This window comes from Sebastes umbrosus, chromosome 20, assembly GCF_015220745.1.
Source record: "Sebastes umbrosus isolate fSebUmb1 chromosome 20, fSebUmb1.pri, whole genome shotgun sequence".
In the NCBI taxonomy this organism is placed as follows: Eukaryota; Metazoa; Chordata; class Actinopteri; order Perciformes; family Sebastidae; genus Sebastes; species Sebastes umbrosus.
Genome location: NC_051288.1, coordinates 13,324,158 through 13,343,656, shown reverse-complemented (window position 1 = coordinate 13,343,656; position 19,499 = coordinate 13,324,158). Strand labels below are relative to the sequence as shown.

At 43.5% G+C, this 19,499-nt stretch overlaps 2 protein-coding genes across 5 annotated transcripts in view; one reads left to right on the top strand and one right to left on the bottom strand.

The window, feature by feature from the left end:
- The first annotated feature begins 363 nt into the window (after positions 1-363).
- prodh2 (proline dehydrogenase 2) lies at positions 364-7,223 on the top strand. Its single transcript, XM_037754646.1, has 10 exons — positions 364-594; positions 1,481-1,671; positions 2,251-2,377; positions 3,174-3,245; positions 3,385-3,465; positions 4,110-4,253; positions 4,363-4,529; positions 4,949-5,059; positions 5,950-6,038; positions 6,233-7,223. Exons 1-10 carry the CDS (start codon positions 364-366, stop codon positions 6,400-6,402), a joined length of 1,383 nt encoding a protein of 460 aa, XP_037610574.1. The 3' UTR covers positions 6,403-7,223.
- A 593-nt stretch (positions 7,224-7,816) lies between these two features.
- eif3c (eukaryotic translation initiation factor 3, subunit C) overlaps positions 7,817-19,499 on the bottom strand; it is a 15,176-nt gene continuing 3,493 nt past the window's right edge. The window contains exons 8-25 of one of the 4 annotated variants that reach the window (XM_037754640.1): positions 19,284-19,411; positions 18,774-18,927; positions 18,508-18,611; positions 17,399-17,540; positions 16,998-17,123; positions 16,632-16,725; positions 15,850-16,037; positions 15,479-15,703; positions 15,201-15,392; positions 14,825-14,996; positions 14,570-14,729; positions 14,255-14,320; positions 13,983-14,070; positions 13,661-13,826; positions 13,374-13,415; positions 11,019-11,060; positions 9,036-9,083; positions 7,817-8,289 (exon numbers count right to left, since the gene is read on the bottom strand). In XM_037754640.1, the coding sequence (XP_037610568.1) occupies positions 8,099-8,289; positions 9,036-9,083; positions 11,019-11,060; positions 13,374-13,415; positions 13,661-13,826; positions 13,983-14,070; positions 14,255-14,320; positions 14,570-14,729; positions 14,825-14,996; positions 15,201-15,392; positions 15,479-15,703; positions 15,850-16,037; positions 16,632-16,725; positions 16,998-17,123; positions 17,399-17,540; positions 18,508-18,611; positions 18,774-18,927; positions 19,284-19,411 (2,328 nt within the window). In that variant the 3' untranslated portion in view covers positions 7,817-8,098. The remainder of the gene's footprint in view (positions 8,290-9,035; positions 9,084-11,018; positions 11,061-13,373; positions 13,416-13,660; positions 13,827-13,982; positions 14,071-14,254; positions 14,321-14,569; positions 14,730-14,824; positions 14,997-15,200; positions 15,393-15,478; positions 15,704-15,849; positions 16,038-16,631; positions 16,726-16,997; positions 17,124-17,398; positions 17,541-18,507; positions 18,612-18,773; positions 18,928-19,283; positions 19,412-19,499) is intronic. The other 3 variants (XM_037754643.1, XM_037754641.1, XM_037754644.1) reach the window with 3 other exon arrangements.

The window sequence follows — 19,499 nt, the reverse complement described above, 5'->3', positions numbered from 1 at the left end:
TTTTTTTTAAAACTAGTTTTTCTCTAATTGATGCCAACACTCACACCCTGGCAGCGTCATGCAGTAAGGCTGGTAAAACAAACACTGCTGCTATCTTTCTGCTCTTTCAACAGGTCCTGACATGAGAGGATTATCACGTCTTCCTGACTCGACCACTCCGGCTCTGATCATGCCTCTCTGACACTATGGATCATTATATTTATATTTAACACACACACGTCAGATGCAGCTTCCTCACTGAGCAGACGGTATACACCTCAAAATTACAACATAGGAAGTTTCATACAAAAACATCCTCGGGACTCCACCTACAAGCTGAGTCGGTAGCATACAAGCCCAAGCATACACACTTTTCCAGGGAAGATGATGTGCTCTCGCTTGCGTCCTTCTCTCCCTCACCTATTGTCGCTGAGGCTGCTGGGTACTGCGGCCTCCAGGACGGCGGCGGCGGTCAAGCAGCCTGATGTTCTCTCAGCGACCCTGGCTTTTGAAGATCCCAGTGCCTTCAAGGTGAAGAGTTGGGGTGAGCTGCTCCGGGCTCTGGGCATCTTTCGTCTCTGCTCTTTCCCTATGCTCGTCAACAACAGTGGGAAGGTAAGACACTCGTGATTATTATCTGGAGGAAAATGAAATGAATAAGACAAGTGAATGGATAAAAAAAGTGGGTGAGGCAAGGAGAGACATATGTTAACTTTTCTTGATCAATCTTTTCTCTTTTCTCTGTCATACTGTGGTATAATGTTGCACATTATGAATGTCTGACAAAAATAAGTGCGTCTGTGCAGTGGTGGAAGAGGTACACTTTAAAACCTGATGAGCTAAATACGTCAAACATTGGTGTTATTTGAGGACACCGATTGCCTTAAACCAAAGTTTATTAACTCAAACCAGGGGTTCTAAAACGTTTTGGGGACAGGGACCCCTTAAAGGGGAGAACATTTTCCAAGGACCCCCTCATAATCGTTACACTGATTAAGTATAATGCTTACTACCATTTGTACTCTTAGATGTTATTTTCATCTGTATTCTAAAACTTTAAAAACTTCAGACCTGTTTTATATTAATAAACAGAAACAGATTTCAATTTGAATCATGTTAATACCATTTATATACTTTTAATCAGAGGGTAATTTTGTTCAAATTGCATTTGGACTCAACTTGACAACATTTATAGTTTTAAAGTAAGTGATCTTAAAGGGGCTCTATGTAAAAATCAGAAATTGCTTGTTAACAGTGACACATATGGCTGCTAAGTCACCGACAGTCAGCGTCCTATTGCGCGCGTTTGTACTCGCACTACATAGACATGAGCATCCGTCAAAACAGTGAGTTGAGACACGTAAGACTGAACTTGATTGACAGCTAAAACCACAATATCACTAAATATTTCAAATGCTTGGCAGTAATGTTAGCTGACCAAACGAAGGTCCTTCTTCACCGCCTCTGTCCACTTCACCTCCTTCTCCTCCTCTTCCTTCAGCTGATGTCGGTAGCACGCACCCTCCTCGGGAGGAGGGGGTTTTCCTTGCTGCTGCGGCCCACCGTGTACGCCCAGTTTGTGGCCGGAGAGAATGAGAGTGAGATCTCTCAGTCCATGGAGAAGATGAGCTTGCTGGGACTGAGGCCCATGCTGGCGGTACCGATCGAGGAAGATCTGGGAGAAAGCACAGGGTACTACAAATTGTTAATAATTCAGTGTGCTCAGGCTTCACAGAACAGAAAATGACATCCCACCATATAAAAAACGTGGAAAACAACAACAACCAAACATCAAAATCTCACAAATTTAACTGGGTATTGTAATTGGAAGCTGGTGATTTTGTTCAAGGGGAACTAGATAGAAAAAAACAGTGGAGGTGCACTGATTTTTCTTCAGTATGCTCCTCTTTTGGGCGATCACACTGACTTTATTTGTGGATTTGTAATAAAGAGTACTGGGTGTAAAATAATCATATTGTCACAACCCTGGCTCAAAGAGGGGAGACCACGCAAGTTTATCTTCCATAACTAAGATGGGAATTAACAATGCTGTTGTCTTCACTATGTGGTGACAAAGTCTGGTCATTGCCTGTTTGTTGCTGATATTACAGGGTATTAAAGAAATGGATTATTATTGCAAATTAGGTCTCTTTTTTTTGACATTGCACCTCAGCTCCACTGGAAACACACACTTCCTCTATACTGCTGTTTTATAAGTGAAATGCTCTTGCATGTGAAGTGAATCACTTTATTGCTGTTTGTCACCACCAGAGAGAAGAGATATGACGACAACATGAAGGCCATGTTGGAATGTGTGCGAATATCTCACAGCAACGCGTGGAGCAAAGACCCGATGATGCAGCTGAAGGTCACGGCCCTGCTCAGCCCGGAGCTGTGTGTAAGGAGACGCTTTACTGTACATCACCATTCATTATGTTTCTAGGAAATTACTATCATCACACCATTTTCAGTTGAACTGCTACTAACATGTTTACTGTAATGTTAAGAAAGACATTTTAATTAAAGGACTTATTGATGACATTTTTATGTAGACAAATATAAAAAAACAAAAAAAAAACATCCACAGAGACTTTAGAAAGGTGCCAAATAAAAATATAGCTTTCCTGATAAAAAATATCATGATTGTGAATTAATCATTTTAAATATTTTGGCGGGTCCAAATTGAATGTTTTGTTTATATTTATGGAAAATATCTGACATTTGGTTCCCACTTCTAACAAAGCTTGTGAGCCAATAGTAAAACGACGTTGGTATCACATGGTCTCTCTGGGTCGTCAGTTAGCGCCTGGCAACCACTTGTTGTGAAGTGAATGCATTGGAACAAGGAAGGGAGAATGCCACATCTAGTGGCTGAATGTTATCAGTGTTATCAATGGCACCTTTAACTTTCAAATGCTAAATCTTTGAATAGAGGGGGGTATTTAAAATTTGATTTATTTTTTGGTACATCAATGACCTTTCTAAGCATTTTGGTTACGAGGAAAACCATTTGGGAAATTCCCAGGCTTTTGAGGTCAAACAGTAGCTGAATGTAGCTCAAACACGTGGGAAAAAAAGATAAGAATACACATTTTAGTGTTTGATGTGTCCACAGCTGTTCCAGTTTGTTCTTGAATTTTGTGTACACGTTGTGTTTTTCTTCATACCGACGAATCTGTACTGCTTGTATCAAGGTGAAACTCACAACCCTCATCGCACAACAACCATATGACCTGAATCTCCTCGTCAGAGCTATGGATGGAGAGGTACATCCACAGTACACCAAAATAACCCAGTTTGTCAGATTCTTCCTTTCCCCCCAATTTATATATATACATTTACAGTGTTGATGAGGGTGATTGTGTTAAATGACCTCTGACCTTTGCCTGAAACTGCCTCTTTCAGCCGATCAACTTCCCTGGTTTAGATGAAAGTGAAGCGGCCCATTTCCTCTGTAGCCTGCGGAGACTCAACAAAATAGCAGAGGTACAGATGTGAAGGAAATTTATATTACATGGGAGAACTGCATCAAAGTGATCTTGAACACTTAAATTATTGTGACTATTTTTAAAGAGGACCTATTATGGTTTGTGCTTTTTTTATGCATGTAAAAGGTCTGCAAAGTTACAAAGCCCAAAGTCCACGCCAAAGGGAGTTACACTCCCCCACAGAAACACTGCTCCTGAACTGCCTGAAACGCCTCGCTTGAAGTTCCGCTTTTCTTCCGTAACATGGTGATGTCACCAAGTAACAAATTTGCATAATACCTGCCTAGAGGCTAGTTTGGCACTCCCTCAAACAAAGCTAGTTAGAGCGGAGCTGGGGCGTAGTCCGAAGAGTTTGGTTCGGTTGACCAATCACAACAGAGTGGGCCAGCTGACCAATCAGAGCAGACTGGCCTTTTCAGGATGGCGTTTCAAACAGAGGGTGAAAAGAGGTGCTGCAGCACAGCCGGTAAGAGAAAAGTAAAGCGTTTTTTTGAACATTAAAGCATGTAAACATGTTCTAGTAGAAACCCAAAATACAAGTATGCACCTGAAAATAAGCATAATAGGTCCTCTTTAAGCCTCAAGACAGTGAATAAGTGAAGTTATACATTTATTGCAAAGATTGATTGTGCTTTTTTTTAGGCAAGTGTAAACAAAGTCAGAGTCCTGGTTGATGCAGAGTACACCTACATGAACCCCGCCCTCACTCTTGTCACCATGGCGATGATGAAGAAGTTTAACAAAGATGGCGCCTGGATTTGGAACACATATCAGTGTTACCTGAAGGCAAATATCTTTAATTCTCTTTCTCCTTTTAATTGGACTTGAAACAATAGTTAATAAAAAGTATTTTCTTACATTATCAAATTCTCCCCTATCCGTCTGTGTCTTTCAGGAGTCCAGGTCTCTCCTGTTAGAAGATATGCGTCTGTCCAACGATGAGGGTTTTTGTTTTGGGGTGAAGCTGGTGCGAGGAGCCTACATGGACAAAGAGAGGAAGCTGGCAGAGAAAGAGGGTCGTCTGGATCCCGTCCACCAGAGCTGGGAGGACACCAATGACAGGTGGATAAGAGGCAGCGGTCATTAATCACAACCAGGCAAATGCATCCCAGATAACACTAAAAAAATATCATAAAACTGTGTCTAGCACTCTTCTGGGTTTGGTCAATTTTACCAATGCACATATATTTATGCTAAAAACCTTTTTATCTGGATTAAAATCAACTCAAGTGCATTGGTTGTGTCTGTTGCATATATAAATTCTATTCTATACAAGCGGTAGAGAGGGATATAAACAGTACATACATACACATCATCCAGGGCAAAACAGGACATTATCACACCAAAAGCAGAACTATGAATAATGATATTGTACTTTAACAGTCTGACTAGTTACAACTCATCCTGCCTTATTGAAAACACCCTGATCATTTCTGACTTGACTCCCAACACATTTCATCTGTTTACTTGTGTTTGTGCAGTTATAACGGCTCTCTGGATGTGATGCTGGGAGCCATTTCACAGAAACCCGAGCGCTACAGGATCATAGTCGCCACTCACAACGAGGAGTCAGTGAGGCGAGCCGCCAAACGGTTAGACCACGTGAAGTGAAAATTGCATGGGAGTCTAAAGGAAAATAGCATAACTTTTTGTAGCATGAATTTGTTTTTCTGCTTCCTTCATCTGTTAAAGACGAACTCCACTGATTACACATCAAAATGTGTTTATAGGTGTTGGGGAGTAAACTGCATATGTGGAAAAAAGGTTGTACAAATCCTTTTGTGGCTCCAGAGGGGAGCTGCACAAAATCGGATAAATTGCCTCAAGTGATGTCACCTGAGTCAGCGTCAGTTTGGGTTGAAGACGTGGGGGTATGGAGTAGTTAGCTAGCCCCTCCTCGGCTCTGCTTGAGGCTAGCGACTCGAGGCTATATTTGCCGCAACTAGCATAAGGCCTGGGTGCGATATTATGAATCCCACTATGGCGAAGCAATGACCCGCTCTACTCTGCCTCTGATTGGCTTACCCTGATATTCTTACCCTAACCCGGTAGCTCCCAAACTGGGTGGGGGCGGGGGGGAGGGGGGGTAGTATCTAAAAGGGAGCCCGCAAACTGGGGAAACTCTCGCGAGGTTGTTAGACATTGACCTCGAATGGTTAACGTTAGGATAGGTCGTCTGGCAGGGAGTCTCGTGAGAGTTTTTTTCAAGTTTTTTTCAAATCTCAAATCAGGTTTCGCAGTTTGCGGGCTTCCTTCTAGACTTGACCAACCTAAGCTGGGCCCAGGCTAAATCTGAGCAAATGGTAAATAATAAATAATGGCCAATAATATCAGTACAGTAGTGAAATGCTAAATCGGTGGAGTTCTCCTTTAATCATCTCATGACCCCTCAAAATTATCTTGCGACTCCTAGTGGGGTCCCGAGCCCCAGGTTGGGTACTACTGCTGTATGTGATGTAGCTGTTGTGTATCTCATCCTCAGGATGGAAGAATTGAGGATAGACAGTGACGGAGGCTCAGTGTGTTTCGGCCAGCTGCTGGGCATGTGTGATCACGTCTCCCTCACACTGGGTGAGCTGTACCTTAACTGCCATTCTTTACATTTACATTTTCTGCAAGAGCTCCTGTGTCTTTTTCAAGTACAGTTTGACATGATACAAACCTTCAGTTGTAGGACAGCAGCTCTGACCATCCAACCCCTCTTCATGTAAACTACGATGGGCAAGATTTAAATGCTAAAATACTCTCTCTCTCTCTCTCTCCAGCTAAGGAGGGTTATGCCATATACAAGTCGGTGCCATACGGCTCAGTGGACGACACACTGCCCTACCTGGTGCGTCGGGCTCAGGAGAATCGCACCGTGTTGCAGGGAATCCGCAAAGAGAGGGATCTACTGAAGCAAGAGCTCTACAGGAGACTGAGAGGACGCAGTTAATGGGCCACCTGCACAGAGGGAGAACAGAGAAGAGGCATTGGTGCTGAACCACTGGACACATTAAGGTCCCCAATCAGGAAATGGTGCAGGATAGGAAGCAACATGGGAACAGTTGACCAAAAGAATGTTTAGTTAGTAATACCTAAAGAGCTGATATGAAAGCTGCTGATGAAGTGAATGTATATTAAGCAACTTGCAGTTGGCCTCGATTGATTAGTTTTGATCTTAATTACTGGGTGTATGGTAAACTGGAGAATAATAAGTGCAACAAAGTTTGGTGGACAATTTGTTCAAAAACATGAAATATTGCTGCTGTACATTAAAACTGTCAATGTCTTTATGTTTTATAGTAAACTACGTACATTTATTTTCATTTTTGCCTGCTGGTGAAACAACACAGATCTCTTAACTTCTGGTAAAACCACTAAAAATATTGGGAAAAGTGTTGCTGACAGATCACCAACACAAAACAGTATTTCTTAAATTAAAAAGCAGCCATGGAGAAACTGACATTACCATTCATGTCTTCTGCTATCAAACCCCTGTGTAGCAGAGAGTCTGTTATTCATATAATAAGAAACATGTCCCCAAACAACACAAGCTGTTTTTAACGGTGTTAAAGCAACAAATAATTAGTAACGAGAACATGAGGTGACACAGTGACTGAGTCTGATGTTTCCTGGTTAGTCTTTGTCAGACAAACTCACTGACCTGATCTGACGCATTTACCTTTTGCCTTGTGGGGGTTGGAGGAACGTCACCATCACAAATATGTTACTAGAGATATAAAAACAAGTTCAAATAAGACGGAAAAATCCAAAGCACTCTGGGTCCCGATTATAATGGAAATCTTTTACTATTACTTGGCTCACTACAATTTATCTTGGCTTAAAGCCCTTCGACTGGGTGTTGGCAGCTGTGAGAGAATCAAGGTTATTACCAGGTGTACTTTCATAATATTCCTCATTGCCAACTCTTGTAGCATATTTATGTTCAGCAGTTGGATAGATTTTGATATTTTGTTCATAAAGCAAAGAGGCAATCCTTTTATCTTTCTTTTGAGTCGCCTAAAAAGTAGTTCCTTTAGTTTGCAGCTTCATTTTTAGTTCTGAGAAATGTTACTCTGACATCAAGAATTGAGATGTGATCCCAGGGAGCAGCTCCTGAGTTTCTATACTGCACAAAACGTAGACAGAAGACATATTAAGATTATGGAAGACTTTTTTCAAGAGGATACCTTTCTGTTTTCAACTGTCAACTGATGCATAAACTCTGCCCAACAACCAGAAACATTCATTGAGACCTAATAATGACTTTCACTGTTTAGTGTGGAGGAGGGGTTAACGTCATCCATTTGTTGTTGAATTGGAATCATAAAAACAAAACTGTAAAAAGAGAACACAAAACACGCTGCTTCATTATCGTAATTGTTTATTTAATAAGTGTAAGTCAACAATACGTCACACGTCTGTCACCTGACTGTACCGCCACAAGTCAGCCACACTGCAATTCCTTTATTATACAATTTTCTATTTGCAATAATAACCTTAAAAACTCTTCATGTTTATTCAAAGAAGTCGGCCGTAGTGGAGTCGCAGTGGGAAGGACTTGCACTGCAATAAACCCAGGTTGTTGTTATTGTTATGGAATGAAGACTAGTTCAGGCGGGCGAGACCGAAATCGAAACGTTCCAAGCTCAGTAGTTGCTTTGATAATTGCCTTGGTAGTTGCCTTGATAGTTGCCTTGATAGCCGCCTTGATAGCCGCCTTGATAGCCACCTTGATAGCCGCCTTGATAGCCGCCTTGGTAGTTGCTTTGGTAGTTTTGATTTCTGTATCCGCCTCGATTGTAGCCTCCCCTGTTCCCCTGGTAACCACCTCGCTGATCTGTAATCGTGCAAAGAGGGAAAACATGATTAGCTACGAATATCCACGACAGGAAATGACTTCATCGTGCATTGTTTTAATGGTTTACACACAATTCCAAATGCAACAATTTAAAATTAAGCTGCTAGTAGGCTTCTTCAGAACAGCTTGTTGGATGGTCAAATAGCTTCGAGACCCCCTCCCGCTGTACCTTCGCGTGATTAGGGGGGCTGTGTACGACAATATCTATAACTTTCTAAAACAGACAGTCGACGTTCACACCCACTTCATGCAGTGATTGTCCAAAATATAGAGGTGAGAAAGGAGGCAGGGTTTGAACTACTACCTCAAGCTTTCGTTTTTCAATTCTGTCAATTTTCATGTGAACCGAGCACAACACTATAAATGCCTTCCAGGAGAGTGTCTGAAAATGTGTGTCGTTATCGCCCTATATAAACAATATCTCGTCTCCCCCCGTCTCTACGACAGCCGGCTTTTCACTCTGCCTTCCATTGTAACTATTAACACTACGAACTAGTTCTGTTCGGGCATAACCCGATCCTTTAACTAACATTTTGATGCATTACAAGTTAGTAACTGATTAAATGCTAACACACTCTGTAACACAGTTAAAAACAGCAATGAATGAACAGGATAACCACAGCCTCTGCAGGAGATCAGAGGCGTGTTGGCTTGGGAAGGTCATCATGTGGTCACAACATTTTTTTTTTGTATCCAAAGGGCAGACTCAATGTGGTTTAACATACCTCTGTTGTAAGATTTGTTTTGTTGGTATCCACCTTTGTCTTTCTGATCTATAAAGCAAAGAACAAACCAGTTATCATCATTACCAAGAAAGTATTTTTCAACCTATAATAAGCATATACCCACAATTGAAAGAAATCCTCCCTGAATCCCAGTGCGGTTCCAGACCTGCGATACATGGCCTTCATCGACCTTACCAAAGCGTTTGACCCTCTGGACAATCCTGTCAAAGTGTGCTTGTCCGGAAAAGTACATTAGGTTTCTGAGGCTCCTTCATGACAACATGTCGGCAACAGTCCTCTGAAATGGCAGCGAGACCGAACCTTTCAAGGTAGAAACTGGCGGAGGATGCATCATTGCCCCCACCCTTTTCAGTCTTCATTGCAGTCATTTTCTGCATAAAAGGTCACCGGTTCGCTTGGTGTCTAGATCATCTATGGAACAGATGGTAAGCTGCTCAATCTAAACCAGTTCAAGGCCAAGGCCAAGTCCAAGATCTTTCGCCATCGTCGCCCACACAGAAGAAGTTCTTCAGTGCATACTTGATGCTTTTGCAAGGGCATACACGCTCCTCGGTTTTGGCCATGAACATAAAAGAAAGACCAAGGTTCCTCATCAGCCCCCACTGGACTCCTCCGCACCCCCGCCAACACTAACAATTGTGGACCAGTTCCCCTGCCGTTGAAGTCACCTCTCCTCAAGGGCAGACATCGTCAGCGAGGTACGGAGCTTTGCAAAAGACCCACTGGCACAGCAGGTGGCACAGTGGGAAGAGTTTTAGAAAACTCTGACCTGCTTGCAAAGACCAAGCTGCTGGTCTAAAAGGAAGTTATGTTGCCCACACTTTTATATGGTGGAGACAGAGACCTGGACTACCTACAGTAGGCATATAAGAGTCCTGGAGTTCCACCACCAAAGATGCCAGCGCAAAATCTTACCAAATTGTATCAGCTGGAAAGAGAAGCGCACTAACATCGGCCATGTAATGCCTGACACAAGCCATCACCCCAGACCATCACTGACCCACCGCCAAACTGGTCATGCTGGATGATGTTACAGGCAACATAACGCTCACCGAGGCATCTCCAGACTCTTTCACGCCTGTCACATGTGCTCAGTGTGAACGTGTTCTCATCTGTGAAGAGAACGGGGCGCCAATGGCGGACCTGCTAATTCTGGTGTTCTCTGGGGAATGCCAATCGAGCTGCATAGTGCTGGGCTGTGAGTACAGGTCCCACTAGAGGACGTCGGGCCATCATGCCACCCTCATGGAGTCTGTTTCTGACAGTTTGGTCGGAAACATGCACACCAGTAGCCTGCTGGAGGTCATTTTGTAGGGCTCTAGCAGTGCTCCTCCTGTTCCTCCTCGCACAAAGGAGCAGATACCGGTCCTGCTGCTGGGTTGATGCCCATCTACGGCCCTGTCCAGCCCTCCTCGTGTAACGGCCGGTCTCCTGGTGTCTCCTCCATGCTCTTGAGACTGTGCTGGGAGACACAGCAAACCTTCGTGCAACCGCACGTATGGATGTGCCATCCTGGAGGAGCTGGACTACGTGTACAACCTGATTGGGCTGCAGGTACCGCCTCATGCTACAAGTATTAACAAGGACACTAGCAGAACACAAAACTAGAGAAGAATCTGTCAGGAAGGATAAGGAGAGACCCATTGTCTGTGGCCACCTCACGCAAAACCATTCCCTTTTTGGGGGTTGTCCTGCTGTTGCCTCTCCATTGCGCCTGTTGTCACTTTAATTTGCACCAAAGCAGTTGAAAGTGATTCACAATCACTTGTGCTTCCTAAATGGACACATTGATATCCCTGAAGTTTAACTGCCTTGGTGTTATACTGTTGTGATGAAGTCTTCCCTTCATTTTTTTGAGCAGTGTAGATCAGCAGAAGACCAGAGGTGTGTTGGCTTGGAAAGGTTATCATATGGTCATTTTTTTTTGTATCCAAAGTGCAAACTCAGTGTGGTTTAACATACCTCTGTTGTAAGATTTGTTCTGTTGGTATCCACCTTTCTGATCTATAATGCAAAAAACAACCAGTTATCATCATTACCAAAAAAGCACTTTTCAACCTATAATAAGCATATACCCACAATTGAAAGAAATCCTCCCTGAATCCCAGTGCGGTTTCAGACCTTCCTGCGCCACAACTGACATGATATTCACAGCCACACAGTTACAAGAAAAATGCAAGGAACAGAAACAACGACAATACACGGCCTTCATCGACCTTACCAAAGCATTTGACCCCTGAACCTTCCTTCAGGCCCTCTGGACAATCCTGTCAAAGTGTGCTTGTCCGGAGAAGTACATTAGGTTTCTAAGGCTCCTTCATGACAACATGTCGGCAACAGTCCTCTGAAATGGCAGCGAGACCGAACCTTTCAAGGTAGAAACTGGCGGAGGATGCATCATTGCCCCCACCCTTTTCAGTCTTCATTGCAGCCATTTTCTGCATAATAGGTCACCGGTTGGCTTGGTGTCCAGATCATCTATAGAACAGATGGTAAGCTGCTCAATCTAAACCAGTTCAAGGCCAAGTCCAAGATCTTTCGCACATCCATCATGGAGCTTCAATATGTAGATGATAAAGCCATCTTCTCCCATACAGGAAAAGATCTTCAGTGCATACTTGATGCTTTTGCCAGGGCATACACACTCCTTGGTTTGGCCATGAACATAAAAGAGAGACCAAGGTTCCCCATCAGACCCCACTGGACTCCTCCGCACCCCCGCCAACACTAACAAATGACAGTGTTAGCCTTGAAAATGTGGATCAGTTCCACTATCTTGGAAGTCACCTCTCTAGAAGGGCAGACATTGTCAGAGAGGTACGGAGCAGGTGGCATAGTGGGAAGAGTTTTTGAAAACTCTGACCTGCTTGCAAAGACCGAGCTGCTGGTCTAAAAGGCAGTTATCTTGCCCACACTTTTATATGGTGGAGACAGAGACCTGGACTGCCTACAGTAGGCATATTAGAGTCCTGGAGTTCCACCACCAAAGACGCCAGCACAAAATCATACCAAATTGTATCAGCTGGAAAGAGAAGCGCACTAACATCGACAGCATTGCCACCACCATCATTAAACACCAGATGAGATGGACAGGCCATGTAATGCCTGACACACGCCTCAGCTAAGAATTAAATTCTGGTAAATGAGCGTTTCAAGGACAACATCGGGATCAACCTCAAATTATTCCACATACGCATGCCACATATCCGCAACCTCCCAGTTCGATTCCAGCCTTGGGACCTTTGTTGCATGCCATACCCATCTCTCACTCCCACATTTCCAGTCTGCTTCTACGCTGTCATCTGTCGGATAAAGGTGGGAAAAAAAATTCCTCCTAAACGGCTCTAACTGGGAAGACCGCACTCAAAAGAGAACAGCACGGAGAAACAGTTTACATAAAGGGGCTACACTCCATTAAGACGATCTCCGACAGACTGCCAGAGTTGAACGGCAGTAAGGAAAGGAGCGAGTCCTGTATTGTACAGTGTTTCCCGTGGCAAGAACGTTTGTGGTTCAGAATTAGCCTCTTCAGCCATTTGAAGACTCACAATCAGGACCCCCGGGAGGACCATCATAGTCTACTTCAACTGTCAAAAGTCTCCTGTCTGTATGACAGCGGCTTTTCACTCCGCCTTTCAGTGTAACCATTTGAAACAACTCTAAACCCTAGTTCTGCCGACCCTTATCCTTAAAGGTTCACTATATGATATCCAAAGCATCAATATAGCAGCAGACAACTATTAGCTATGCAAAGATATAGAGGAGTAATGTCTACCTGAGCAGAGAATGAAGTCACTCTCCCTCTGCCTGTGTTGTAATCAGAGCTTCTGTGCTCTGTTGACATCGCCGGACCGGCCACGCCTTTTAGTGCATGCGTGCGTGCCCCACTGGCTAGCTCACGACCACCGCTCTGCACTGCGCTCATACGGCAGTGACAGCTGATAACGCCGACTGTACCGTTGCAGAGACGGAGCACCCACCCTCTGGTCCCCCCCCCAGGTTAACACCGTTAGCTCTGTCAGCACTGTTGCTGTTGTTTTCAATGTTAGCGCTGTTAGCTGCCTTAGCCAACACCATGTTAAGAGCCGTGCAGAGGCAATAGAAATGCTCCCAATCTCACATTTATCACCTTTAACCTAACATTTTAATGCATTACAAGTTAGTTACTAATTAAATGCAAACAAACTCAGTCAGCAACTTAGTCAAAAGCAGCAATAAATAGATCAGCAGAAGGTCAGAGGCCTGTTGGCTTGGGGAGGTTATCATATGGTCAATTTTGTGTTATCCAAAGTGCAAACTCAGTGTGGTTTAACATACCTCGGTTGTAAGATTTGTTTTGCTGGTAGCCACCTTTCTGATCTGAAATGCAAAGAAACAACCAGTTAGGATTGAAAAGTGCTTTCTTGGAAACAATCTATACTAATAATAATAATAGTGAAGTGAGCACTAGAGATGTTCCAAGAATTTAACAAGGTACAGCATTCTTAGCATCGGGGAAGTACTTTAATGTGACTTGTGTTCATTGACGAACAGGGTGGAAGCAAAAAACATGCAAACATATATGGTATACATAGCATACAGTGAAGCGTGTTGTCCAAACTCACCTCTGTTGAAGTAGCCTCCATAGACGCCCTGCTTGAGGTCGAAGACGCGCTCGTTATTCTCCACCAGGCTGCCCAGTTTCTCAGCCAGCTGCAGGGCCATGTTCTGCAGGGAGGTGGGCTCTGTGCGGTGCATCACCACGGTCTGTGTGGGCTGGTCGAGTGACGCCTGTTGGCAAGAGGACAGAAAACAATTACAACAATTTGAACGGAATCATAAATAAAAAAACAAATTTTATGCATGCAAAGATGCGACGCAAATTCAACAACATCCTGTTACATCTACACTGATTAAAATTCACTCCAACAGAACAGAGAAACTTACCATCAGCTCCTCGTTGATGATCATCTTGCTGATGATGCTGTGAACTGTGGGTATCTCCAACTCAAACATCTCAGATAGGGTCCCCATGCTGGGGGACAGACACAAAAATTGTTTTCCTCAGTAGAAATTCTCATATTGAGATAAAATCCTTTATCCAGTGAAACACCCGATTAGAGCTATTTCTGGTCTAAATGGATACAAACTGAGGCTTCAGCTGAAAGCTACACAAACCAGTTTTTTAGTAGTGACTGGCGCTAACATCTTGTGCTTACCTGATGGAGTCGTACACACTGCTGTATGTGAACAGATAAGTCCTCAGTGACTCCTCTTGGATCTTCCTATAAAAAGGGAAACACAATCAGGAAATTCATTAAAATGAAATTACGTAGGGCAGCACAATGATTTTATATGTATAAATAATAATTTATTGCCAGATTAAATCATCATGGCATGATCTGAAACAATCAACTGAATGTTCACCGTCGTATAAATCGACATAAAGCAAACTCTAATTTAATTCCCTTAAATGTTTAAGACATAACTGAAGAAAACAAATGAATAGATGGATGAGAATGGTGTTTGCTAACCTGACAAGCATCTCGCGTACTCGCTGCGTCTCAGGAAACAGGTCCCAGACTTTGCTGTTCATCTTCTCGTTGATGATGAATGAGTGGCACGTACGCCAGTCTCCCATCTTCATGGCCTTGCTGGCTGCCACCACGTGCTCCCTCATGCTCTCTGGGGGTCCTGGAGGACAAAGAGAGCTACAGTTACTCCCTCTGGTTCCTTCATGGATAAAACATCCTGGTGTAAAGAGTTGTCAGAGAGGACATGTTGCGTACCCAGCAGCGGCTGTCTCTCTCCCACTCGGAGCTGGTGGTGGAACTGCTTGCTGATCATCCTGCGGCGGGCATCAAACTCGTGGGCGGCCATGTAGGGGATCTCCAGCAGCATGGCTGACACCAGGTACACGCACTCCAGCAGCTCAAGGTTGATGTGCATGTGGAATGGCACCTGTGAGGGAGGTCAAAGCAATGTTATGATAATGTCATCTTGAAGAGCACTACCAAAGTGGTTCACAGAGAGGTCCTCTGTCACATCAAGCTTAAGTTTCTCATTTATTCAGCAAAGCTAGATTACACCAGCAGGTTATCAACATAAAAAAAAAAAACCCCGACATGATCATGATCAGGGGTTTGCTGCTTATGCAGGACTTACTTGTCTTCTCTTTTCGATCTTCTCCTGCTCTGCGTTCCTCTCCTGCATGTTCCTCATGAGCAAACCCTGACCCAGGAGCTCCTTGGCGCGGCCAGAGGACTGGATGTCCAACAGGGCGTTGTGGGCATCTTTAATCATGCCCTGCCTAAATGCGCAAATGCCAAGTTGAACCATGGTTCTGTTGTACAGGATCTAGACGAGAGAGAAGATAGGGGCTTAGACAGAAAAAGAACAACAAGAGAACAACTATGAACCCTGAATGAATACTGTGTGCCTACCTGTACGGGCGGGTCAGCGTGCTGGATGTTGTCCTGCAGGTGGCTCATCAGCATCAGGTCGCGGGCCTGGTACCAACGTGAATGCAGAGCGTGGTGGTAGATGTGGCAGAGGATGGCGCAGGTACGGATGCGGTCGGTGCGATCCTTGGAGTAGATGAACTTGCTGAGACGGTCCATGATCACAGCGCTGTCTTCGCCCTCGCTCTCCTCCTGGTCCTGCTCGGACTACACGGCAGACAGAGAAACACAACTGTCAGACTGAAGATCTGTTGATGTCTGTCAGGATAATAAACTGGGTTCTCTTTCTTGCTAATATAGTGAAGCGTATTTCTGTCTCACACAAGCTGCAGCACACCAGTGCTTTTTCTCACCTTGGTCTCTCCCTGAAGGCCGAGGGCGCGTCGGTGAGCCTTGTAGTCAAACTTGTAGTAGGTGTGCATGATTCTGCGTAGGTAGATGCGGCAAACCTCCTCTGTGCTGCCCTTGGTCTCCATGTAGTCGAGCAGCCGGTCGATGATTCCACAAACGTGTCCCTCATCTTTCAGGTTGTCAACATATTCTGGAGGAAGAGTGGAGAAGAGAGCAGTGAGCTACGAGGAAGAGCCATTTGAAAACCAAAAATCATGCAGCAATACACTTCAGGGATTCAGTTTCCAATACTATGTAACAATAATGTGATTTGCTTTCAATTCTCGAGGCTGTTTTCTAGGCTTGTCGCGGTGGCCGGCGTTACCAGTGTTACACGGTGGTTGGGCACACACAGATTACATTACGTGCCCACCGCCCCCACCATCGTTTTGCTTTTCTTTTTTTTTACAGAAATAAAACCCATTCAGTTCATTTTGGCCCATCGGTGGCATGATGACAATAGATAGTCGGACGGCAGACGCTACAGACTGACAGTGAATGTGTCTACGCCATACAGAGTAGCGCGGCGGCGCAGGTAGACCCATGCGGCCCCGCAGCAAAAGCTGGAACGGAGAGGTCAGACACACAGCTCAAGATCAAAGTAAGCTCGCTACACATATTGAAGGTCATCTTTTCTTGTAAAACGTCCCGTGTAAATCGGTAACACCTGCGTTGTCACAAGTTTATTAGCCGGTGGGAAATTTTCCTCCCCGTCACATCCCTAATGTTTTCTGGTAAAGCTCACCTTGAGAGTGGGGATCGGTGTTCTGCATGATCTTGGTAAACTCTTCATCCATCCTCTCTACCAGCGTTAAGATGCACCCACGCACCCTGAATGGCTGACAAACACACACAAAGCAATAAATATTTATTTTTTATAACAATGCCATCGTCTCTCTGAGCTTATAAGACAAAACTAAAAAAAGTATGCGGTTTGTGCAAAAGGTAACAAATTATTTTTATGTAATCTACAAATGATGCCTCCATAAATTTAAATACTGCAGACAAACCCCATAATATAGAACACAGATCATACATGTATACACACAGGACAAGTTATCACCCAACAATATCAGAAATGTAGAAAAACAGAAAAGAGAAGATGGGATACCTGGTCTGAGATGATCAGACTCTCACTGTCCTCTGCGATGTTCTCCCCGATGAAGATGTCGTTGTGTTCAAAGAGGATGTCCAGCAGCTCATCTATACAGTCCAGGCACTTCTTCCACATATCGGGCTAAAGGGAAACAGAGTCAGAAGGATTCATTTTGAAACACCAGGATCAGAATTCAACATATTTTGCTGCGTTTAAACATGTTTCTGCTGATTCAGAACGAATCACTTATAACATCAAATACAAAAAGGGACTTCAATAGCTCTTTTATATCAATATATAAACATGCATATTGGGTTGTTTTGTTCAAATCATTTAGATTTACTTTTCAAACTTTTCCAGGTACTAACTCTGATTTTGATCAAACGTGTAACATTTAGAAAAACAGTGGCGCCTACCTTCATGAAGGCTGCCAGGTTGGGGTTGTAGTCGTACAGGGAGGCAATGATGTTGAACTTGATCTTGACCAGGATGCCTTGGCCCAAGTTATTCTCATTAGCAATGTTCGCCAGAGCATGGAGCAGCTCAATCTGTGCAGCCCTGTCAGAGGCAGGAGAAAAGGAGTGGGGATTAGATCAGAGATATTGCTATTAGGGCTGTCAATCAATTACAAATATTTAATTGCGATTAATCACAAATGAATCACACATTTTTAATCTGTTCAAAATGTGAGGGAGATTTGTCAATTATTTAATACTCTTATCAACATGGGAGTGGGCAAATATGCTTGCTTTATGCAAATATATGTATATATTTATTATTGGAAATCAATTAACAACACAAAACAATGACAAATATTGTCCAGAAACCCTCACAGGTACTGCATATAGTATTAAAAATATGCTCAAATCATAACATGGCAAACTCAAGCCCAACAGGCAACAACATCTGTCAGTGTGTCAGTGTGCTGACTTGACTATGACTTCCCCCAAACTGCATGTGATTATCATAAAGTGGGCATTTCTGTAATGGGGAGACTCGTGGGTACCTATAGAACCCATTTACATTCACATATATTGAGGTCAGAGGTCAAGGGGCCTCTTTGAAAATGGCCATGACCGTTTTTCCTCGCCACAATTTAGTGCAAGTCTGGAGCGTTATTTAGCGACAATCTAGTATGACATGTTATTTTAAAATTGAGCCTGCTACAACCTCCGAAAGATCGATTGCGTTAATGAAATTAGTGGCGTTAAAGCGATTTTGCGTTAACTTAAATTGCGCTATTTTAATATTTCTGCACTGAAGTGTTAGAAGTAAAAAGCCCTTTCTTCATCTTTTCTTGCAATTCAGAACACTTGCAAGGAAAATGTACAGATATGCGAGGGTAAATAAGAGGTTTCTACTCGGCAGTTGCTTTGCCATAAAACATTTCTCTATGCAACTTGTTTATTGGGTTATTATTTTACATGCCACATGCATTACTGATTTAAAGAGTGTTATTATTATGAATAATATGTGTGGTCCTATTTCTATTTATTGGAGCTTTTAGTGAATGATGCGGTGTTACCTGTCGGTGCCCTTTTTGCCTCTTGCTTGCAGGATCTCATTCAGCTTCTTCACCACCACTGGTACGTTGATCTCTGTGCCTTTGGCAAACATCTTGGGTTTTTCCTGACGGATTGAATATAATTACTATATATAATAACTCATTCATATGGCATTATGGCAAAGACCAATATGAATGAGTGCACCATATATTGTTCTATCTTGTTTCAGCACCAGCGATCTTGATAGCACTAAATGCAAAAAGACTTATCATGATGTCTTCTTTACCTTGACCATAGGGGCGCCTCCCTTCACTTTCTCCCAGCCTCCCTCCACCTCTTCTCCTCCCTCCTCCTCAGCTTCCTCCTCTAGCCGCTCTTTCTTCTTGGGCTTCTTCTTCTTCCCGAGCTTCTTTTCGGACTTCTCGCTGCCCTCATGGGTCCTGAGGACAGACACAGAGTGTGTGGTGGTAAATACACATGATACTGTAAGAAGGACAGCAACTGCATGGCCTTCTTTGACTTATTTACTCCTAGGGCTGCAACTTATTATTTTCATTAGCAGTTCATCTATCACTTATTAAATTGTTGATTTACAATGGGGAAAAGCAAGAAAATCTTCGAGTGATTGTCTGTCAGAAAACAAATCAATACTCAGGCACCTCATACCTAACAAAGGAAAAGTCAAAAGTATCCATATTTTATGCTGCCGTGTCACGTTTTGTTCATATTTTTTTTAAATTTACAAATACTTTTTGTTGTAAACCAAAAATAAAAGATGCGGAGAGGGAAGACTCACTTCTTGAGGAAGACCGTAGCGAGGGAAGAGCTCTTTCCCTCCCCTTCATCCGAGCTCGAGCTGCCACTGTCTACAGTGTCTGAGCCCCAGTCTTCATCGTCATCATCGTCACTAGAAGAGGACTCATCCTGTCAAACGAGAAGAACTCCAGCGCATTAGCTCACATTAGAATTATTAGGTCTTTATTAGTAGGTTGTTCTCTCTGTAGTACATTCT

Bases quoted from the DNA above. Each gene is read 5' to 3' on its own strand.
- prodh2 (XM_037754646.1), top strand. From the start codon at position 364: ATGATGTGCTCTCGCTTGCGTCCTTCTCTCCCTCACCTATTGTCGCTG. The intron at 595-1,480 runs GTAAGACACTCG...CTCTTCCTTCAG, and splicing joins TCGTCAACAACAGTGGGAAG to CTGATGTCGGTAGCACGCAC. The intron at 4,530-4,948 runs GTGGATAAGAGG...GTGTTTGTGCAG, and splicing joins TGGGAGGACACCAATGACAG to TTATAACGGCTCTCTGGATG.